This window comes from Leishmania martiniquensis, chromosome 34 (genome assembly GCF_017916325.1).
Source record: "Leishmania martiniquensis isolate LSCM1 chromosome 34, whole genome shotgun sequence".
Classification (NCBI taxonomy): domain Eukaryota; phylum Euglenozoa; class Kinetoplastea; order Trypanosomatida; family Trypanosomatidae; genus Leishmania; species Leishmania martiniquensis.
Window position 1 is genome coordinate 410436 of NC_090169.1, and position 22724 is coordinate 433159.

A 22724-nucleotide genomic window follows, 5' to 3' on the forward strand; every position below is an offset into this window, starting at 1 on the left:
GGGTGCGGTCGACCACCACGGCGTCTGTTCACACGTGCCTTTACGTCTTCTGCTCGCCTTTTGTGTCGCGTAATGCATCGGTCGCTCTGTTTCTCATCTCTTTTTCTTTTTTTTCGCGCGCCATCGCTTCGCTGCGATTGTGTTGCCGCCATCGCGGCACTTCATTATCCGTGGTGCCTTTTAATCTCCACGCGAATTCTTCCGCTGAAAGCGTTGCGCCCACTCAACGTCCCTACCCCTGATGTGGAGTCCAAACACACACACACACACACACTTGCACACACGCATGCACGCATAGGTACGCTGGTATCCTCTGCAGAGGGCATGCCGTCCCATGCTCAGGGCCGACGCGCATCCACGGCGTATCCGTTGGCGCCAAGAACCGTCCACCCTCTTCACCTCTCTCCTTACGTGTGCATTGGGTGTGGCGAGAGACGCGCCGGCGCAGGGCTTCGAGTAGCGGGGGTGGCGGGCAAGCCAGACTACAGCAGCGGCGATGGCCGGCGGGTGGACTTGGACTGCACGACGCGAAAAAAAGAGGTCAGCGAGGGAACAACACGAACGCTGCCTTGCGGCGAGCCCTCTCACAGCAGTGCCGCAGCCCTCTGTGCACCTCTTCTGCTCTCCTGCCTCTATTCGCGGCCCCCCTGTGACGAGGGGACGCACACCCCTCGGCGCGTGTGTGCCTGTGTGTGTTTGTGGAGGGAGAGGGCCGCTCAAGCCGCCCACCCCTACACCCCTGCGAAAGGAGGAGCCGCCTCTGGTGCTGGCAGGGCGAAGCGCCCCCGTCTGTGGTGCCGGCATGACGTGCAGAGTGTCGGCGTGACTCGAGCGCCTCTCATGCGGCCCTGACTGCCTGCTGGTGTGTGTGCTGAGGCTGGGGCGCCGCGGCCGTTGTCCTGTGGTGGGGCGGGGCGGGGCGCATTGGTGCGGCGCGTGTGTGCGGCTGCGTGGCGCCCCGGGGCGGCCATGTGCCGCTGAGGGGCATGGAGGGAGGGCGGGGGCGGACGCCTCCCCTGTGCGGCAGTGAAGAGGGACGCGCCGCAGAGGTAAAGCGGGCACCAAGTGCTGTTCTCGCTGCCGAACCTCTGCTGTCGAAGCTGTCCTGCCGAGCGGTGATCTGCCGCGACATTCGAATGCGTGTCTGCTGTGCGTATTGCGTCTTCAGTGCTGGATGTGTCTCTTAGCCTCATTTTTGATGTCTCTCTCTCTGAATACAAAAATTCCGGCTGAAGCAACATCAGCAGCAGTGAAAAAGCTTCGTCGAAGGCTGGGGAGGCTCAGGGCATTCCCATCGTTGAGCGCTCACACGCATACCTCACCTTTCTTAGTGACTTCGGGGACGGGGATAGCATCATGTCGGAGCGCGACGACGAAGACGATCTCCTCAGCCTCAATCTTGGCGACGACCGTGAGGAGGGCGATAGCGGTAGCGACTTGCAGCGCAGCGGTGCTGATGAGGAGGAGGAAGAGGAGGGTGATCAATTACCTGAGGACGTTGCGGCGAACGTCATCCTGTCAGGCAACGCGCAAGCGGAAAAGGGTGCGCGGGCCCGTGGCATCAACGAGCGCGTGACGACTGCCGTCATGACCAAGTATGAACGAGCACGTGTGCTTGGAACGCGCGCGCTGCAAATTAGCATGAACGCTCCGGTTGCTGTGGCACTCGAGGGCGAAACAGATCCGCTGACGATTGCTGTGAAAGAGCTGCGGGAGCGCCGCACACCGCTGATCATTCGTCGCATACTGCCGGACAACACGTACGAGGACTGGAGCGTTAGCGAGCTGCTTGTGGACTTCGATCGCCCGGCGGATGAGCGCTACACTAATATTTAAGTGGCACGTTGCGTACGCGTGTGTGCTTTTTTTTTTTGTTTCGTATCGCTGTGTGCCTCTGATCACGAGTTGGGAGCTGTGCGCTTTGTGGCGACTGCTTTGGCCCCGTCTTGGCTATGGAGGCCGTCATGACCATGCACCTCCTTAAGAAAGGGAGGGCGGTGTGAGTTGGTGCGTTGCGCGTGGCTTCCTGTTCAGTTCTGCATTCACGTCTTCGCTGCGCCTGCCCAAAAAGAGATCGATGCGGCACAGATGAGGACGACGGGAAGAGAGGAACCCTGTGTCTTCCGCCGCACCGAAGGAGCGGTGCAAGCGCAGCGGTGCACCGTGACGGGAGGCTATAGCGACCGGTGGACACCACTCTGGAAGGGTGGGCGGGGGGACTTTTGTCACGCTAAGTATGCCCTCTCTCTCTGTCGCTTTATTGTTTGCGACAACTCATGGTCTGCCAGTGGCGAACACCACGAACCGCGGCGCCTTGTCGCCTCTCAGTGCTCTCTCGGGTATTAGCTCCCTTAGTGTGCGCTATCCTCCGCTGAGGCCTCCGCTGCTTGCCTCTGTGGGATAGGCGGCCGTGCACCGACACAACAGCTGCGGTGAGAGCGCTCCGCCTCCGCATTGAATGCCTCCGCGCAGTGTATTTGCTGTGAGGTGTTGCACCGCGCCACTGCACTGCGACTTTGATGGGGAGGACGATGCGGGCACTTGTTGCTCTGTCACTGAGAGGGGGCGCAGGAGGGTACGCAGCAGCTCCCGGACGCCTTGACTGCACTCTTCCTTATTCTGTGCCGGCGCGCCTTCACGACCCTATGAACAAAGCTTGTAGAGAATCTGTCGGCGTCTACCCCTGATGTGGAGTCCAAACACACACACACACACACACTTGCACACACGCATGCACGCATAGGTACGCTGGTATCCTCTGCAGAGGGCATGCCGTCCCATGCTCAGGGCCGACGCGCATCCACGGCGTATCCGTTGGCGCCAAGAACCGTCCACCCTCTTCACCTCTCTCCTTACGTGTGCATTGGGTGTGGCGAGAGACGCGCCGGCGCAGGGCTTCGAGTAGCGGGGGTGGCGGGCAAGCCAGACTACAGCAGCGGCGATGGCCGGCGGGTGGACTTGGACTGCACGACGCGAAAAAAAGAGGTCAGCGAGGGAACAACACGAACGCTGCCTTGCGGCGAGCCCTCTCACAGCAGTGCCGCAGCCCTCTGTGCACCTCTTCTGCTCTCCTGCCTCTATTCGCGGCCCCCCTGTGACGAGGGGACGCACACCCCTCGGCGCGTGTGTGCCTGTGTGTGTTTGTGGAGGGAGAGGGCCGCTCAAGCCGCCCACCCCTACACCCCTGCGAAAGGAGGAGCCGCCTCTGGTGCTGGCAGGGCGAAGCGCCCCCGTCTGTGGTGCCGGCATGACGTGCAGAGTGTCGGCGTGACTCGAGCGCCTCTCATGCGGCCCTGACTGCCTGCTGGTGTGTGTGCTGAGGCTGGGGCGCCGCGGCCGTTGTCCTGTGGTGGGGCGGGGCGGGGCGCATTGGTGCGGCGCGTGTGTGCGGCTGCGTGGCGCCCCGGGGCGGCCATGTGCCGCTGAAGGGTAGAAAAGAAAATTTGTCTTCGCGCGTACACTCTTTAGCGCCATTTGCCGGGGCTTTTCGTGTGAAAGTTGCGGAGGAATGGCGGATGGGCCGGCTGCGTTTTGTACCTGAAGACGGTGCTGGCCGGAGCAGAAGCGTTAGCGCACCATGTGATGTTGCTGTTCGCTGCCGTGTGCACCCTTCGCTTGTCGCCACGCTGGTGCGTGCCTGGGCTAAGCGATACAGCATAAAGGGAGAGGGGCACCGGACACCGTGACCCCATTGCGTTCTGAACAAAACATTCCGCTCTCTTTCTCTTCTCATGCTCTCTGCTTCTCACAGTGCCATCGCCGCGCATCTGTTGACGTGTAGTCAGTCTCACAACTGAGTTCTTCCCATAGCTTCCTATCTTGGCCCTTTCCCATCATCTTGTCCAGTAATGACGGCTCCCACTGCGCAATGCCTGAAACGGCTTCAAATTGAGCTGCGCAAGCTCCATACGGAGTGGGAGCTGCCGTTTCGGGTGGGCGCCGATCCGCAGAACATGCTGCGTTGCTACTTCGTCGTGGATGGGCCTGCCGGCACGCCATATGAGGGCGGACGCTACGTCGGTCTCATTGAGATCCCGTCCGACTACCCATTCAAACCCCCGAGTGTGCAGATGTGTACCCCAAGCGGGCGCCTGAAGACGGGCATGCAGATTTGCTTGTCGAACAGCTCCTACCACCCCGAAAACTGGTCCCCAATGTGGGGACTGCGCACCATCCTTCTCGCCCTCGTATCTTTCTTTGTTTCAGAGGAGCCGACGACAGGGTCGATGAACGCCACGGTTGAGGAGCGGCGCAAGTACGCGGCGAACAGTAGGAGGTACAACGTGAAGCGGCTCCACGCTGTGTACAAGCGGGTGTTGCCCGATGCCTTTGCAGCCGATAGTGCGTTCCTTGAGAATGGCGGCATCTCCTCAAAGGGTGAAGGCGGCGCCAGCGACGGCAGTGATGAGGGGGCGACGGAGGCTGAGGAGACGCGGGTCGGCGCAAAAGCCGAAGCCGTCGCGCAGGAGCGCGTGCCATCCGACGCGACAGCCGCTGCTCAGACTGAGGAAGCCCCTGATGACGGAGGCATGGAAGCTGCAGACACCGAGGCGGCAACCGCCGCTCAGCGGCTCCGTCACCACCGTCATCACCAGCTGAATAGGAGCACTGGTGGCACCGCAGCCCAACGAGGTGGCCAGCTGCAGTGGCGCCGCTACGCTTCACTCCTTGTTTTACTCGCTATTGGACTGGGTCTCCTGCGGCAGCTGATGTGAGTTGGTGCGGCGAGCACAGATTCCTAGGCAGCGCACCCCCCTACTCTGAAGGAGATCTATGAAGGCTGCAACCCGGATCGTTTCGCTCTCACGACTTCGCGCTGTGCCTCGCGTGTGAACGTGGACGCCAAGGGTGAGAGGGGCGAAGAGGGGTGGGTGGGTTGGTGGTATAGGCTCTCGTGCCTTCTACTTCCACTGAAACATGCCCCCCCCATCCCTTTATGCGTATCTGTTTACACACTCTTTACGGACGTGACGCGGCGGCTCCACGAGGCAGAGGCACACAGACGGGCAGACAGGCAGACCGAGAGAGAGAGCCCCACTTCAGTGGATGGCTGCTTCCCTGCCTCCCCTCGACAGAGCAAACACCCTTCACAGACGCTGGCCTTCGTGTTGTCGCTCCATACCGTCGGTGGCGCTATCCTCTTTGTACCGCGCCCACACCCCTCCCCCGTCTACTCCTTTCGCCCCGCGGCGCGGAGTCTCTGCAAACTGCTGATACGGCGCTTTCTGTTTTGTGCCTGCGCCCCGTGCGCACGCCGCTGTGCCTCTCTTATTATGTGCTGCCCCAGTGAAAGGCCGTCGGCCTTCCCCACCCCCGGAAAAAAAAGAAATAGAGAACAAAGCGAGCGCAACTTCGACCCCCCCACGCACTCCCGGATGAATGGCTGGCGGATGCCCTCTTCAGCTTGCGCTCTGTCCTGCATTGTGGCCTTCACTCTACTCCTTCCCCTGCGGCCAGCGAGATGCAGCCACCTGCTACTCATCTCCCCTACGCGTTTCGCTTTCCACGTCTGACTCGCGCGCTGCTCCCTCTCTCATCTTATGCGCTTCTTTCTCGCGTGACCTCTTCCTTTTCACGGCCGCGTCGTGCGCCTCACCAACAGTCAACTCCTCTGTGTGTGCGTGTGTGTGTGTGTCTGTGTGTGGGCCTTTCGCCTTCGCTTTTCGTTTTGTTTTCGTTCTCTCCATCCCCCTAACAAAAGAAGGAGAAATACTGCAAAGATGATGCGTCGCGTCTGCAGCAACACCGTTCGTCGCAACGGTGGATCGATGACCAAGCTGGCGGCGTCGAAGGCGGCTGCGCAGACCTCTCTCGTCGAGTCTCGCCGCCATCTAGAGCCGATGAGCGTGTGGTACCTCGCCTCGTGGACGTGCGTGTGGTGGTACTCGTTCTTCTTCTGGCTGCCTGTGCTGTGGGCCGACATGATTGTTCCGTCTTTCGTGTACAACAAGCTGCCAGTTATTCACTTCCTTCAGGAGAAGCGTGCCGAACAGAAGCTGCGCCGTGTCCTCGATGAGACGTACACAGAATGGAGCACGGAGCTGGAGGCTTCAGATATTACCGAAGCCATTTCTCGCACCTTCTAAAGCGGCATGTAGAGACGTAACGCCAGGCGGCACGGAGGAGGAGGAGAGAGGCAGCCGCGCATCCACCGCCTCTGCTGCTCACAACACAGTGCCAACCGTCTCTGCAGATGCGGCCGAGGAAGGGAGAGAAAAAACAAAGGTATCGAGCGACGGTGCTCGCGCAGAGGAAGGGAGGAGTGTCTTACAGCGGCGGGTGTGACGGCAGAGAGGGTAATGGGCGCTACTGCGGGCAGAAACGGGGCCGTTTCTGAGTAAGACAGAGGGAGAGGAGGAGGAGGGGGGGTAAGGAGTGCGGTGATGTTCGTAAGGCCTCCCTCTTTGTGCGCGTTTTTCTCCCTGGTCTCGGCGCACGCGTCAGCAGCCGCAACACCCGTGTGGGCTCCCCCCGCCTCTCTTCTCCCTTTTTTCTCTGTTTTGTCCGTTTACGTTGTCGTGGACGCTGTGCTCGCTAACGCGCGCCATCGCTCTGCCACAGTTTTCATCCCCTCCTTTGTCTGCCGGTGCCATGGCGGTTGCTCGTCGCCCCTTCTCTCACCACGATGGCAACGACCACCGCCACCCCTCTCCTCTTCCTCCTCCCCTCTCTCTTTCTTAGCTCTAGTACTTTAAAGGACACGCGATCTGCAAAAAAAACAAAAGACCGAGCACCAACCTCATGGATCCTCACGCGGAGGTGCGTGAGAGGGCCCAGGCTCACGCATCGCGAGGCGGAGCAGTTGCTCTGGACGCATGCGCGGGTACCAACGTGTCACTCGTGTGCGCACTTGCGAATCGAAGTATTTGGGCCGAGGGGAGAGAGGGGAGGAAGAGGAAAAGACCGCGCAAAGGATGACATCTTCCCCTCTGTTTCTTGTGCCCTCGCTGAGCTCTCCTCCTCCTCCAGGACACTGGTGTATTTTTTTTTTTGCGCGTTCGCTGATGGCGTAGGCTCGTCGGCCGCTCGCGTGCGCGGGGTGGGGTGGAGAAAAAGGCTCCAGCGTGACGATCGCTCACGTCGGCGGCACAGACGGAGAGGGTTGTCCGCACTTTGGAGGCGTTTTTTAGTGATGGTCCCACTTTTCCATGCCCTGCCATCTCCACGTTCATTTTTTGCTTCTTCGCTTCCCCCCTTTCCTTCCTTGACTCCTCAGTGAAGTGGGCAAGTCACACCTTTCCTCCCCCGCGCTGAATCTCATCGCAGTTGTGTGCCGGTGGGGCGGATGGGGGACTCTCTGGAGCACACCGCCGTCGCCTCCTTTTCCGCTTCGACGTTGGGTCTCCGTTGGCGTGCGCGTGCACGTCTCATCCGCACAGGAGAGGAGCAGAAGTGCCTTCCCTGTTTCACTTTTCACATCTTGTCACATTGTGGCAGGTGCACGCCCCGGCTGCTGAGGGAGGGAGCGTGGCGACCAACACCGATTGATTCGTCACCTTTTAGTCGATGGGGCGCGCCCGCATTACAGAGGAAGAGTTTTTTTTCGTTTCTTCTCTTCAGCGGTTGCTGCTGCCTTCTCTACCCCCTCCCCCTGCCTCCTCCTTTCAGCGCCACGCCCTCTTCCCCCGTCCCCCTCCCTCCTCCACGCACTTTCTTGCTTGTCCTCTGATGCCTTCCTTGGCTGCTCTTGGCTCCATCCGCATCTGTTGTACCCTACCCCTCCTGCCCTCCCCCCTCTCGCATACATGAACTGGACATTGGCACACAAGTATACCTCAGCACATAGACAAGCGGATCGAGAAGGCCGGGGGGCTTCGTTTCTGCCGCCCCACCATATTAAGCATGAACGACTATGCAGCATGGCGGTCTCGTGTGATGCACGGCACGCGCGGCTCCCCGCCACCATTACCCCGTGATTCCAACCCCACCTTCTCAGTGGGAGCGACTGCTCCTCCCGCTCCACATCCTCCGCAGCCGCCGCTGCCGTCCACCGCCTACCCCTCCACTTACGTTTCAGGCCCTTCTGCGGCCACGCCGCCGCCTCCCTTGGCATCGCTGGCAATGGGGGAGAATTTTGGCATGACGTCCTCTAAGCTGGTTGGGCATGTGACCGACGACCCGACAGCCACCGTGGCGCGGCTTCAAGCGGTGCTGCGGGACATCTGCGCGACGGAGCGACGGCAGGAGAAGACGTGGCTGAACGTGCAACCCTGCGTCCTGCACGCGGTGAAGCTGCTCGTCGCCACCGCGCAAACGCATGCTATGCGAGCCCAACAGATGGAGGATGCGCTGCAGCAGCTGCAGCAGTACACCTCTGTGCTCGTGCGGGATCGTGAGGTCAAGGAGGAGCGCTATCGCTTGGATGCTGCTGCGCACCGTGAGGAGGCAGACGAGCTATGGAAGCGTCTGATCCGTCTCGAGGCCGAACAACAGGCCCCGTCACAACAGTCAGATCAACGAACACCAGAGGCGGCCAAGGAAAGGCTCGAGGAGATCGTGGAAGCTCGAATAGCCCCGCTTCGACAGGAGCTACTTGACCTTCGGCAGCGACTCAAAGCGGTGGAACTGCCGCACCCTCATACCCCCCTTCACCATCGCCGCGTGCGCTCACGCAGCGCCATCTCTGTCTCTTCCACGCTACCGGCGAGAGGCAACGATGACCTCGGCGGCTGTGGCGCGATCGCTTCACAGGGCCGCCACCGCTCCGCTGCCTCATCTTCCAGCTCCACCTCGCCGTCGTTTACGTCTTCGCCGACACCTTCGCTCGTCCGGCACGGGGAGTGCCCTCGCCGAGGCGGAGGCGCCACGACAGGCGTCCCTGCGCTTACTCCACACTCCAGCCCGCGCGCGCTGGCGCCGGCGGCTGCCGCCGCTTCTCCCGGAACGCAAAAAGTGAAGCGCGAGGTGCAGCGGCTGCGGCGACAGTGGCGACATTTTCTGGCGTCTCTGCCCGACGTAGTGACCCAGTGCAAGGATTCGTCCGATGGCGGCGAAGAAGGCTGCAGCTGCCATAGTACGAACCTGTCCCCCAGTCGTCGGTGGCCACGAGCGTCCTCGAAAGGCGTCCGCCGCAACTCGCCGGAGAGGATCAGCGGTGTGACGAGGGCGAGGGTGGAGGGCGCGGAGAGCGCTTATGAAAACGCCCCGCGGCCGCTTTGCCTGCCTGCTTGCCCTTCATCTTGTGCACTGAAGGACGCGCGCGCCGCGGCGTGCTGTTTCGCGCTGCCGGCCTCCGGCCGCCGCGTCCGCTGGTACTGGACGGGGGATGCACAAAGTCACTTTTCCACTGCCATCCGCCGCGCTGATAACGGCTTCGCCGCCTCGCCATTGCCCCACGCACGACCGCGGCCGGCTCTAAGCGGGGTAAGTCCCGCGCTTCCGTGGACGGAGTGCCATGCCTTTGACGGCCGCACCGACTGTTGGTACAATTTGGGGACGTGGGCGACTTACCGGCGCCACCTACACCAGGTGGAGCAGGCCTTGGAAGAGGCTGCCAGCGGCAAGAGCGATGACGCTCGGCTTGGGTGGATGGCATGGGCGTCGTCTCTCATTAGCTGGCCTGAAGCATCAGCGATGCTCGTGGAGAGGGCTGGCATTTATGCAGTCCGCGTGTGCCTCGTGCGTCACTGCGCATCAGCAAGCCTGTGCAGCGGCGCAGGGCGCGCAGAGGCTGGCAGCCGTGACGACTGCTGCGGTGGTGCGCTGACGCTGTGGTTGAACGGTGCTGCCGTGGCTGGCGTGCGGGAGGTGGCCACACACACACTTCTCTACGCTCGCAGTGCCGCATCGTCTGCCGAGGCTGCGGTGCCGTGGAGGACCACGCAAGGCAATTGGCGCCACGCCTGCGCTTCCGCAGGTGAGCGGCTCTCTGCGTTTGATGGCAGTGCGTATTCGCCCGCGCTGGCGTCCCCTGGCGGGTCACCCGTGCGGCGCCGTGCCCACAGTGACATTTCGGATGCGACACTGCGCCAGCGACCCTGCTGCGAGCCAGCGCAGTTGCACACCAACACCCTCACGGCCTGCCTCTTCCTGCCGGCTGGCGCAACGCTTCAGGTGCGTTGTCGGGGGCTTCACGATACCAAGATGGTACATGAGGCCTTCTGCGAGCTGGAGCACATCGTGTGATCTGGCTGTGCACGCACAGACATGCGCGCACTGTGAGGCGTGTTGCGGATCCATCGTTGCCCCCCCACCTCCCCGCAGCACACCTTTCTGCCTACAGCAGCGTGTGTGCGCGTGACGCTTTTGTGCGTGCATTTCCACCCAAGTGCATCGCAGACAGGAGCATTGGCTGAAGGCGGAAGGAGGGAGGATGGTGAAGGGACTGGAGACGCTCGCGATGCGCGGGCAGGCGCACCACTACAGCAGTCATAGACACGGAAAGAAAAAGAAATTCCACCCATACGCGTGTGCGGCAACGACAGTTGCAGAAGTTGTCGCCCCCCCGGAAGGGTGTCGTTTGCACGTTGGGTGGCCGCGCCGACGGCACGTCGCGCTCGATGAGAAGAACACGACGGAGCGGCTGCACCGTATGCCGTGTGCGCCTTCCCCGCCGTTGGTTTCCAGTCTCGTGGGGCGATGTGAGCTCTTTTCTCCTCGGCTTCTCGCACCTGCATCACTGTCGGCGCAACCGAAGGGGAGCACTATGGAGCAATTCTTCATAATCCCCACCCTCTATCCACCCCTAATCCTCCTGCACTACCCCTCCCCTCCTTCCACTTTTTCGTCGCACTCACCTCCGTGCTGGTGTGCCTCCTCGTCCTCCCACTCGTCCGTCTCTCGTCACCTCCCCTCCCCCTCTCTGCGTGCCTGACACCCCTGGGCGCCATGCTCATCGGCTGGGTCACGGCTCGTGTTGAGAGTGATAGCGATACGAGTGTGCTCGTATGCGGAGTGGATCGCTTGCCTCTCGCCGGCTCTCTGCTTTCGGAAGCGCGCCTGTTGCCATTTTTTTTTTGCCGCTCACCACACACCACACGCGGGCGTCTCGCTTTCTCTCTCTCTCTCCCTTCACGGCGGCCGCGTAGGAGAAGGGATTGCGGGTGTCTAACGCTCCTTCATCGCCTTGCATCCCGTCCACGAAGCGACGGTGAGGGGTGCCCGTGCGTAGGCTCAGAGAGAGAGAGGCATAGTCGTCAGCGGGATACCATCGCTCGCGAAACGAGAAGAGAAGAGGCACTGAAATTCGCCGAGAGCACACCTGCCCACACCCGAAGGGGAACGAGCGAAGAAAAATGGGCCAATCGAACGGCGCAGCACTCGCCAAAGACACCGTTTCGGCCGAGCAGTTCCTCAAGTACCAGGAAGCGCGCCACCGCATGGTGCACCGCGCCTTTATGAAGTGCATCGCGCCCTCCTCGAAGGGCAAGGATGACGGCTACGACCTGACGCCAGAGGAGCGCATGTGCGTGGAGGAGTTCGCCATCCTCTACGCGGGCTTTGCCAAGAAAGAATTCTTACACTTTAGTAGCCTCTATGAACAGTACCAGCGCGACCAGCTTGAGAAGATGCGGTTGGAAATGATGCAGCAGCAGGCTCGTAAAGACATTCAGCATTAAGGTGTGCGGCAGTGAAGGGCACGGATAAGAAGCAGGGGCGGCGAGCGTGCAAGGGCTCACTCTTCTCCTGTCATTCACTCTCATGGGCTGGCGGATGCGTGCCTCTATGTATGGGCGCGCCATCTCTAATGTGCGTCATTGCTCCAGCAGCTGATTGATGGGTATAGGGAGACTGCCTCCTCTCTCGCTGAGGACCTCGCATGGACGGGTGCAGACACGCTGTGTACTGGATGGTGGCATGACATCTTCCCCCCCTCCCCTTCCTCTCTTCCTAAGCGGCACATTTCCCTCTGCCAGCTTTCGTGGCATATTTCACTTGAGAGTGTGTGTGTGTGTGGGGTCGGACCTGCCGTGCTTCACATCACGATTGCGCGGTACTATCGCTGTGCCTCGAGCATTGCGTGCTCCTTTCTCATGGCGCGCTTGACCTGGAATGACGAAGAAGGGGTCGGTATAGTCGCCATCTCCTCCCCCCTCATCCTCCAAACAGGGGAGGGAAGGAAGCGAGAAAAAAGGGGGAGGAGAGAGGAGGTGGGGGTGAGGAAAGCCACGTAAAGAGGCGCCGTCGCTGGGACAGGTGAAGTATACCTACACGGTAAGTGTGCCTATGTGTACGTGTTAGCGGAGGGCCGTCTCGAGCCACGCATCCCCCGCACATCTGCGGAGGGGTTCCTGCGTGCGTTGCGTCTGATAGGGCGTATTTTTTTTTGTTTGCCCATTCACGTACGCTGAAAGGTGGCGTGTGTCCCCTGCTGTTGGGGCGTACACGTCCACGCCTTCTCTGCATCGCGGAAACAGCCAGACAGGAGGGCAGAAAGGAGGAGGAGGAGCATTCTGCCTTGGCGCAGGGAATGGACGGTGCCCCTCTGGCCAAACAAAGAGACTTCGACTCAGAGGGACGTGTATGCGCAGCCGCACGTGTGCCGCCTCGCGCTGATCCAACTTGACGCCCGTTCTATGCGCCATACCTGATGCGCCTCTTCTTCGCTTTCGCTCTCGTCTCTCCGCTGCGAACGCGCGCTGCGGCGAGGAGAAGGCGAAGCGATGATGCCCTCAGCTCTCGTGCTGCAGCGGAAAGCGCGTTACTTATCCACCTGCTAGTGCGCATTCACGAAGCGCGCCCATCACGCATCGTGTCGACGCCGCTGGAAGGTGTCTTTCTGCTGCGCGTTCATATATATATATATATATATATATATATTCGCCCTCGCGCATCGCAGCGAGGCTGTCCCACTTCCATCGGCAGGCCCCACCGCGCATGAACCCATTCCCTGTCTTCGACGCATTACGACTTTGGCCTGCGGGCTGGCGTCGCCCACCCGCGTCATCAAGCGTGCTCTCACCTCTCTACTACGAGCACGTTCTTCGCCGCCTCTCCCCACCTCAAACCTCAACGCAGCACGAGCCAATACGCTCCCCCTTTTTCTCCTCAACACTTGCGTGCAGGTCTCAAGATCGAACCCTCCTCCTGCGCAATCACCCATCCACACACACACAAAACAAGGAGCGCGCGGCTGCCTGCATCACATCACTTTGAGGTCTTTCGTCACACTTTTTTGCCTCATACATAGATACATTAAGATATACGCATACTGAACCACTCACACGCGTGACTCTCCCTCCCGCCCACTGCGGAGTGAAGAGAACACATCTTGGCGAACCGGACCTCTGACTTTTTCCCTTTCCTTTTTTTTTGCCTGTCAGTGTGTGTGCCCGCAACTCACAGATCGGCATATACGTTCGCGCTCGGCGCGTCCATCGCTCACACTACTGGGGCGCCTCCTCTTCTTACCCTATTGCGTCTCTGTCTCTAACCTACGTGTACAAACACACACACACACACGCACATACTGCAGATGCGCGTTGGGAGGAGGAGGGAGACGTGTTCATTCGAAGAGTCCTCGAGGCAAACGGGAGCAGCTCAAGTGCGCGACCAACGAGAAGAAAGAGTGCCCTTTTCGACTAGAGCAGATTGTACACATACATGCGAGCAACGATAGACGACGAGAACTCCTCCGTGGCAGTGACGCTTCTGCCGTTGGCACAGGTGGGCCCTTTGACCGCCTCTCAGCCCCTCTCGTGCAACGGCGCCATTCGTACCACCACGGTGAATGCTGGCGTCACTGATGCACCAGGCCGCGATGCAGGCAGCTCTGACAGCGGCAGCGCACCAGCTCCAACGATCACGGTGGCGACAACCAACGGAGTCTTCTACCCATCCCCGAAGCTGCCTACGCCGCCACCACTGCATCGGCACTCGTCATCCCCGGCGCCGGAACAGCGGCCGCAACGTGAGAATCCGCGGGCGCTTGCTACTGCACATGATTCTCCTGCATCCTGCGAGTCCGACAGCAACGAGGAGCCTCTCTTCCAGCACCCGCCACCTGCGACGGCGATCGCACCCTCTCTGCCGTATACATCATCACTTCCGCTGCCGCCGCCTGCATCACCGCAAGCGCCGCAGCCGGGGGGCTTGTGGGGCTCTGAGAACCTGGCGAGACCGTCCGCTGGCCTCCAAGGCGGTAGCACCGCCCCGTGTGCTTCCCTTTCCCCCCCATCACACACTCCTGCCGTGGCAGCCACGGGGAACGCAGCCACTTCGGAGGGGCAGAGCCTCGTTGCTGCGCGCCAAACCTCGAAAGGCTGCGTGGTGGCGCCTACCAAGGCGCACGCTCCTGCGTCCACAGCGCGCTCGAACAGAGGCTACTTGGACAGTCGCAGCGACTCCACAGCAACGATAACAGCTGGAAATCTGGGCAGTAGCGGCCGAATGCTGCAAAGGCCTCTGTTCCTGACGGGGCCCAACAGCGCTGCAGTGCCTTTGGTGTCGCCAGTGCTGAGTGGGCCGAAGGGCCGGTGGGTAAGGCCGTCGGGCGAGGAGAGTGGTGGCAGCTTTGCAGCCTCTGTGACACCCGCCAACTTGGGGGACACCGTACTCGTCGCTGAGCCGCCAACGCCGGCGAAACAGCGTCGCACCATCCACACAGGAGCGGGCAGCAGGAGAACTCTGCCTAGTGCAGGCATCGGCGCCGGTCCTCGAGTGCCCTCTTTCGCTACCATCAGCACTGGACCCTGTGTCTCGGCTGCTGCTACCACGTCCGCCGTCACTGCCGCTGCCGGAGGTGCGTCACCAAAGCCGTCTCTGCGCGTTGCTGCACCGCTTCGAGGACTCGGCTACAGCTCGGCGGAGAACATTGCGTCAACGCCTGCCTCCGTCACCACCAGCTCTGGTGCGGGTACCGCCCCTCCTCCGCCGCCCTTCAAATTTTATCGCCGCGAGGGCAGCCGAAAGCGGTCTTCGGACGTTCTGTCGCAATTCAGTGCGCTGGATCTCGACGAGACACCAGCAACGCCGTTCGCACAGACGGGCACCGGCCGCTTCACCAGCATCACCCACACCGGCAGCGTGCCCAACGCCTTCCCATCTCAGCCGTCGCCATCGACGACTGTCTACCGAGGAGCCGGCGGCGGCAGCAACGCTATCGGCGCCGTCTCCCCGCTTATTATAGACTACGCCACGCCTGTAGCTCTGTCTCAGCAGATCGGCGGTTCGAATACCTTCTCGCAAATGTTGCTGCATCCGTCGCAGGACGTACTGGACATGTCGCAGGCTGACACGGAGTGCTCCAACTTCTTGGCGCGGCGAATCCTAAACGAGTACAACGAGGTGCGACTGCTGGGCAGCGGCTCCTTCGGCACCGTGTCCCTGTTCAAAGAGATCAGCTCAGGCGAGTACGTTGCCGTGAAGATGTCGCCGCCGTTGCGGGCACCGGAGATGGAGCGGCGCTATCGTCGCGAGCGGTCTGTGATGGGCATGGTGCGGGGGCTACCGCACATTGTGCAGCTCTCTGCCGCCTGGGAAGAGGGTCGGGTGCCGCGCATGTACCTGCAACTGGAGTACTGCCCCGGCGGCTCCGTCGCGTCCGTGGCGAAGGAGAAGCAAAGCCGGAACGAGCCCTGGCCCGAGGCGGAAGTGAAGGTATTTCTGGCACACATGAGCATCGCACTCGACGCGCTGCACCGCACCAACATCGCGCACGTCGACTTCAAGCCGGATAACGTCCTCATAGACAAGGATGGCGCGTATAAGCTGTCTGACTTTGGCTGCAGCGTATGGCTAGATGAGAGAGGCCGGCCGAGGTCCGAGACGCGGAACGGGTACGGCGCCCTGGCACGAGGCCAGCGACCTGGCATGGTCGGAGGCGCCGTGTACGCGAACCTGAACGGCAGTCCTGTCGCTTCCACAGGCGCTGCCGCCGACGGGCCGGGGCCCGCCCTGGTCTTCGACAACTGGCACGAAGGCAACGAGCTTAGCATAGCGAGCGTCGACGAGGGCGACTGTCGGTACCTGTGCGCCGACATGCTGAATGAAAAGAAGCACTTCAAGGCTGGGGACATGTTCTCGCTGGGGATGTCGCTCTTCGAGCTCATGTCGGGCCAGCCGCTCCCCCGCAACGGCGATCAGTTCCTAGCGCTCCGCCGCCGCGTGCCGGTAGAGATGCTGCGCCGCCGCGGGTATTCGGTCGACTTAGTGGAGCTTGTCGTGGCGCTGCTGCGCAGCGATCCCCCGCAGCGACCTACTGCACGGCAGGTACTACAGTACCTGCGGCCCTCTTCCGAGGAGCTTAAGCTGCTATCGAGCGCTGCGGCGATGCGGCGGTGGACGGAGAGCGCTGAAGGCTTTCAGCGACTTCAGGAGGAGGAGCAGCAGCAGCAGCAGCCATGGGGAAAGGATGGTGTCGCAACAGCCACGGTGGACGCACTGCGGTGCGTGAGTGCGCTCATGGAGGCATCAATGTGGCTCCTCACGACAACGCAGCAGGACGTGCACCGACTCGCTACCCGAGGAAACGTCTGCAAAGACGAAGAGCAGTACGAGCGGCACCGTCAGCAACCTCCGCAGCTGCAGCGTCTGAAACATCCTCAGCAGCAGCAAGAGGAGCGATTGCTGCAGCCCCCGCGCGAGCGACGATCTGAAGAATTGCCCGTGTCTCCGACTCAGCGTGATGAGGCGTGCACACCAACGACTCTGAACTACTAGCGCCCTTGCTCTTGCCATTTCTGTGCACCGCGATGTCCGGACCTGGGCATGCACCTCTGCGTGTCTGGGTGCTCCTGTGCAGCTCGCTCTCGCCGCAGTCTCTCTGCGTATGCGCTTCCTGCTCCCCAGGGGGGCATCCACTCTGTTGTGAGTGAGCTGTCCAATGGTGCCTTCCAAACGCATCTGCGACTCACTCTTGTACACCTTCATCCCTTTCCTCGCTGGGTGCTCCCTCTGCTCTGCCCGTCTGCACCACTGCTCATCAATGCTTCTGCCTTCTTCTTTCTGCTTGTGCGTCGGCAGCGGAGTGCAAGCAGGTGCGGGTGGGAACGGCTCCTCTGCTGTGGTATGGCGCTGCCGTATTTCCTCTTCGCACGCGCCCTCTCGCATGCTCTCCTTCCCTTTTGCGTCCTCATCTCTTCATGAAGGTGATGGTGGTGGAAGGGGGTGGGGCGGGGGAGAGGCTGAGGGTGAGACGAGGGCGCGAGCGGAGAGGTGCGCACTCTAAGACACGTTTACGTTTGCCTTATACGTATGCCGTTTTCGGTTTCTGAACCGCCTTTTCTGTCCTCCGCTTCATAGATGGTCGCCCGGCGCACAGAAGTAAATTCTTTTCGCCCCATCCCTCTGTGCCGCTAAAAGTGCCCGACATTTCCTCTTGCTCTGCCACCGGTATCCCCATGTGACGAGGAGCACCCTATGGGTGGTGCCAACGCCCACGGGGCCCCCACCTGGTGCGTGTGTGTGTCTGTGTGTATGTGTGCGTGGAGGGAGAGAGAGCCGCTCAAGCCGTCCACCCCTGCACCCCTGCGAAAGGAGGAGCCGCCTCTGGTGCTGGCAGGGCGAAGCGCCCACGGCGTTTTTTTTCTGGGGTGGGTGGGTGGGTGGAGCTGGGGGAGGTCAGGGCGGTGCATCGCTGCTGATGCTGTCGGGCAGGGCGTGGGTGGTGTGGCGCCGGAGCGACCTGCGACCGTGCCGGCATGGCGGGCAGAGTGTCGGCGTGACTCAAGCGTCTCTCACGCGGCCTTGGCTGCCTGTTGGTGTGTGTGCTGCGCGTGTGTGTGTGCGGGGCGGAGAGTGGAGGCGGACGTCTCCCCCGTGTGAGACGGAGCGGAAGGGTTCGCAGAGCGGCAAAAGGATGGCTCTTCTTATTGTGTGCCTTTGAGGCGTACCGCTCTGTTTTTGTCAGTCAGTCGCCTGCGGGGAGGCCATTCGCTCAGCGCTATGATCGCTCGTGCCTCTCTTACGAGTCGACCGTTTTTCTCCGGATGTTTGTTCGGGGCCCCCATCGCCACTGCCGCTTCCTCAGCGCGGGACGCACAAGAGCGAGCAAGCAACTTAGCACAGCCACCTATGATCGACTCTTTTGCAACAGACCGTCATCTGACCGCACACGTTTCACCTGCGGGGCTGATGTGCGGACCTGTCTGCTCTTTCTTTTGAGTGTCCGCCGACCTGCACATGTAGTGTTGCTTCTACGGCGCATCCTTCTCTCCTTCGCCATGTGCGCTCTTCCTCTCCCGCTATCGCTCTCGCTCTCGCTCTCTCTCTGTCTCTCTCTCCCGCTGCCCGTGACACGATCGCTAAGGAGAGGGGGAGGGGGCGGAAAGGGATGCGCGTGTGATGCGGAGAGAGCGACTGAGCCGCAGAACGGGATCGTCGGCATCGTATTATGTGTCATCCCCGCCCCCCGGGGCGTGGGTCTGAAACTCTCATCAGGACAAGCAGCCGCGGTGCTTGCAGTCGGAACGTGATGGGCTTTTCGAGCGCTGCTTTTTCTCACGGCTGGCGCAGCGTTAGTACTGCGTCTGTTCTCCCTCTCTCTCTTCTCTTGCCATGCTCGCCGCTTTCTTCTATCACGGACTGCGCACTTGTGTGTGCCAGCCTGTCTCTGCGTCGAACGACGGTCCTTTCATCATTGCACGTGGCTTTTCTCCGGGGGAGGCGCAACAGAGGCCTAGCGGTGAGTGCCGCCGCTCTGCATGTCGCATATACGGGCGCACAAGCACTTCATTGCCTCCGCCTGCACATTTCTTGCTGCTCTTCTGTACACTCCCCCTCGCCTCGAAGGAGAGAAAGGGGCGGCGGGACGCTCGATTGGTAAGGCCACTTCTGATTATCGCGTGTGAGAAGAGGTAAGGGGGTCGACGCATTCGCTCGGTCGGAGCGCGCCCCTGTCCCATTGAATAGACCTGCATGTAATGATGTCCTCGCTGCCCACGCCTCGTGCCAGCCAGGCGCCATTTTCTGCCGGTCTTCAGGTCGAGGCGCCGGAGACGACGGGATCAGCGGCCGCTCGCACCACGATGCCATTCTATGCTGTACTCATAGAAGTCGCCGGCAGCATGGAGGACGCAATCGTGCGCGACGTCACGCAGCGGCTACGGTGCTACCGCAACCGATATCAGCCGCTGCTGCGGTGCATATTCACGCTGGTCGCCGCCGCAGTTCCAGAGGCGCGACTGTTCGGGGACGGTGCTGCCGCTGCCTTGGAAGCTGGGCCCAACCCCACAGCCACGGGTGCAGGACAGCTCTTCACGGTGCCGAAGAGCGCTGTGTCTGTCAACAAGACGTACCCGCTCGTGTCGCGCTTCTACCCACCGCAGTTAGTTGGCGCACAGCACAGGAATCCCAGCACCACTGCCATTGGTGTGGTGCCGACGGCGCAGCCCGATGCCTCCTGCGGTGCCTCTCAGCCGTGCTGGGCCGTAGGCGCAGCGACGATAGCGCTCTCTGAGGTTGCGACCGCTGCCGACTGCCACACGCGTGCCGTGCAGCGGCTGGAGGACTTCATGGCGTACCATTTCTTGCCGCTCGCCATGACTCACAACTGCCCTCCGTCAGAGTCAGTGTCGGCCTCGGCCAACACCTTCGTGCTACGGCATTACGTGAATGAGGCCAGCCGTACCTCTTCGTTCCTGCTAGCGGACCCTTTCTCCACCTCTTCGAGTGACCTCGCCGGCACCCTCGCGGCAGCGGCCATCATCGACCCGCGGGCCGAGCAACTCGATGCCTACGCCGAAGATCTGAGCCGTATCGGTGCGACCCTCAGCAGTGTTATTTTTACGCACTGCTACGTCGACGGCGCGTCTGGGCTGGCGGAGCTTCTCGCGCGCTTCCCGACTGCTCGCGTCGTCTCCGGGATCCCTCTCGCGCCTGCCGGCACGACAGAGGACGTGCATCTCAGCCCTCGCCTGAAGCTCCGCACGGTGCGCGTGCCAGCCTTCTCGCTCGAATGCCTGCTCGCAGAAATCTACCTTTCCGAGGTTCTCGTTGGCCTGTGCACAGGTACACTGTGGAGCACCGATGCCGCGCCTCGCTGGGACCTGCTGAAGTGGTCTGCCTTTCCCCGTGAGGCGGCGCACGGGCGCGCGCCATCGCTCTCCCCCAACGACAGTGGTGGCGACCGCGATACGGCCCTGACGCGCACTTACGAGGTGCTCAGGAAGTATGTGTTTGATCCCTACTTCGCGCCGCTCTGCGCCAGCGGCGCCGAGCGAAGTTGGCCAAGCAGGAACGTGGGGAAGTCGCCCCGCCGTGACGACTCTCCCGAGAGCGCAGGGGAGAAGGCGGGGGAGTTGACTGCTGTCAGCAATGCTTTGCAGCGCGTCGTGTTGCTCCCCGCACACGGCGGGTATAGCAACGTGACGAATCAGCTGGATCTTTGCTGGGCGGCGCATCTGGGCGACCTCACCCGTATGCAGCATACCCGAATCGTTATTGACACACTCGCCACAACAGCAGAGGCGTTCGCCAGGTACAACAGGCGCTTGCCACCGCTGCCACATCCGCCTTCCTTTGACGCCAGTCGAGTAGCGCATCTTCGCCAACTACTGACGCTGCTGCGGCCGGAGCAGCAGGCAGACTGCGTGGCGCAGCTGCCCGGAGGTATGCAATACGCGCTGCGGTATTCCTTCGACCCTTTCGCTGCCACTGGAGCCCCGGGTGACCTGTTGAGTGCGTCTTGCCGACAATGTACCGCCTCTTCGTTCTATGCAAACATCATTGACGTGCGCGATGCCGCCGAATATCACGCGCTGCACGTATGCGGCGCTGTCAACGTACCAATGAGCTTCCCAGGGGTGGCTTACGGTGCCCGGAAAGCGGAATTATGGCTTCAATGTGTACTCGTTCCGTTTACGCCGATTGTGGCCATCTGTGCAGCCGAGGCGCAGCGAGCCGAACTGTCGCGACGCCTTTCAGCCCTCTCTCCTGGCAGCTCCGTACACATCTTTAGGGTCGCCGAATTTTTTGATGCCGCGGAAACTCCGGCAGAAAACCCGGCAGAAGGCGGCCCAGCAACGATGACGGATCTGCCATGGCAGGAGGTGGAGTGTGACGTGCCTGCAACTGTGCCTGCCGATGTGCCCCTTCCTCGAAAATTGCTCTGGATCAAACACGGTGCTGCACTGACTCACCTGGCATCGTATGAGGACCTCACGGCAATAGAGCCCGCCTCCGCGCGCGTCGTGCTGGACGTGCGTACGCCGTACGAGTTTAAAAACGGCTCGCACCATCACAGCGTGCACGTGGGGCTCTCCGAGCTATGCGCAATGGCTGTGGAGGACGCCTTGGTGACATCATCGCTGCAATCGAAGTGGTGCTGCGGCTGCTCCCCGGGGCTGGCGGACGCCTATATGAAAAGGATACACTCCGCAGCGCTCCTTGCAGGCCTCCCCGTCGTCCAGCAGGAGTCGTCCCTCTCTGATGTCGTCATCTACTGCGCTGGTGGATATCGCTCGCTGATCGCCTCATCGTTGCTGCAGCGCGCCATGGAAACCTCTGCGACCATGACGTGGCGCTCGTTGCGCATTTCCAACGTCTCGGGTGGCGCTTTTCAAATCATGACGCAGCGGCCGGACCTGTGGAGGGTGAAGGACCGCTCCATTGTTTGTATTAGCTGACCCAGGTAGGAGAGGGACCCGAAGAGTGCGCACATGCACACACACACACGCCCACAAAGAGTGCCGCCACATATGCGCCTTCCCTCCCTCCCCCTTTCCCCCCACAAAGCTCTTCCATTTGCCCCGCCGATGTAAGACTTCCTCGGCACACCACCCTCAAACGTTTCATGCTACCTACGCATTGTCGTTATTGCTCAGAGTGTACGTGTATCCCTTGTGTGAACGTGTGCAACTTCCTTCTCTCCCCCCACCTCGATAGAGCCACACGCCACTCATCCAAAAGCAGATATATATATATATCTGCAGACTCTTGGCGAGGCGGAATGCAGTATGGGGGGAGGGGAGGAGAGGTGCTGTGCTGCAGGAGAGGAAGGAGGTGCGGCTTGTCTGTCGATGCGTGGGTGCGAAACGCCCCCTCTTCCCCCTCCCTCTCTCCTCTCTCCTACCCCTCTCCGATTATTCATCAACATACGTGCGCATGCGTTTTTGGTGCGTATGCCTCATCTGTCTATGACGCCCTTTGGAGGAAACCATTCACCCCGACAACGGAACAGTGAGCCACTCTCGCACGCGCCAGCACCCCTCCTCTTCCTCAACCACACTGAAACAGTGAAACGTTTGGTGTTGCCGGCACCATCCCTTCTCTCCTGCTTCCCATTCCACGCTGAGCGTTTTCGTGCCCGTACGCGCACATGAGCAGCCCCGAGGGCCTCATCACTTCTACAGCGAGGGCATAACAGAATAAGGACGGAGGCGGAGGCGAAGCGTGGGTGGGAGGGGGGGCACCGGTATCACCCAATAGGTGCGGATGCTGGCCGCGTTCCGCGGTATCCAAGAGCTGAAAGTTATATTATTATTTGCTCTCTCGTCTCCTGCATTCACGTGCAGCGATGGAGAGTCGCGCATCTTTTAGGAGTGCGCCACAATCGCAGGCGTTGGGCCCGCATGTAAGCGTAAGTGTAAGTGTGTGTGTGTGTGGGGTGGGTGGGTCGCGGTGATGGCTGCCAAAGCGGAGAAGGGATCAGGATAGCCCATAAAGGCGTACATCTTTCCCCTTCCCCCCCAAACACACACAACCTTTCGTCCCATCATGCTGCGACCTTTCTCTGGCCTCGCGCGGTGCTTGGCCTTTAACCTTGTGTGCTCGTAAGCATGTTCTCGTATCTGCGTGCCATCACCGACTGCTTGTACAGTGACTTCTTACGCGTCTTTGTTCGACTC

At 61.2% G+C, this 22724-nt stretch overlaps 7 protein-coding genes across 7 annotated transcripts; all 7 read left to right on the forward strand.

Moving 5' to 3' along the window:
• Positions 1-1356: 1356 nt before the first annotated feature.
• LSCM1_02148 (uncharacterized protein) lies at positions 1357-1836 on the forward strand (the record flags this gene model as incomplete). Its single annotated transcript, XM_067319735.1, has 1 exon — positions 1357-1836. The coding sequence occupies one exon, from the start codon at positions 1357-1359 to the stop codon at positions 1834-1836; it is 480 nt and encodes a 159-aa protein (XP_067175110.1).
• A 2012-nt stretch (positions 1837-3848) lies between these two features.
• On the forward strand, positions 3849-4715 carry LSCM1_02149 (uncharacterized protein; the record flags this gene model as incomplete). Its single annotated transcript, XM_067319736.1, has 1 exon — positions 3849-4715. The coding sequence occupies one exon, from the start codon at positions 3849-3851 to the stop codon at positions 4713-4715; it is 867 nt and encodes a 288-aa protein (XP_067175111.1).
• A 1005-nt stretch (positions 4716-5720) lies between these two features.
• Positions 5721-6086, forward strand: LSCM1_02150 (uncharacterized protein; the record flags this gene model as incomplete). Its single annotated transcript, XM_067319737.1, has 1 exon — positions 5721-6086. One exon carries the CDS (start codon positions 5721-5723, stop codon positions 6084-6086), a length of 366 nt encoding a protein of 121 aa, XP_067175112.1.
• A 1756-nt stretch (positions 6087-7842) lies between these two features.
• Positions 7843-10125, forward strand: LSCM1_02151 (uncharacterized protein; the record flags this gene model as incomplete). The annotated part of the gene is made up of 1 exon (XM_067319738.1): positions 7843-10125. One exon carries the CDS (start codon positions 7843-7845, stop codon positions 10123-10125), a length of 2283 nt encoding a protein of 760 aa, XP_067175113.1.
• A 1109-nt stretch (positions 10126-11234) lies between these two features.
• LSCM1_02152 (uncharacterized protein) lies at positions 11235-11558 on the forward strand (the record flags this gene model as incomplete). Its single annotated transcript, XM_067319739.1, has 1 exon — positions 11235-11558. The coding sequence occupies one exon, from the start codon at positions 11235-11237 to the stop codon at positions 11556-11558; it is 324 nt and encodes a 107-aa protein (XP_067175114.1).
• A 1984-nt stretch (positions 11559-13542) lies between these two features.
• Positions 13543-16599, forward strand: LSCM1_02153 (uncharacterized protein; the record flags this gene model as incomplete). The annotated part of the gene is made up of 1 exon (XM_067319740.1): positions 13543-16599. The coding sequence occupies one exon, from the start codon at positions 13543-13545 to the stop codon at positions 16597-16599; it is 3057 nt and encodes a 1018-aa protein (XP_067175115.1).
• A 2201-nt stretch (positions 16600-18800) lies between these two features.
• On the forward strand, positions 18801-21503 carry LSCM1_02154 (uncharacterized protein; the record flags this gene model as incomplete). Its single annotated transcript, XM_067319741.1, has 1 exon — positions 18801-21503. The coding sequence occupies one exon, from the start codon at positions 18801-18803 to the stop codon at positions 21501-21503; it is 2703 nt and encodes a 900-aa protein (XP_067175116.1).
• Positions 21504-22724: the final 1221 nt, after the last annotated feature.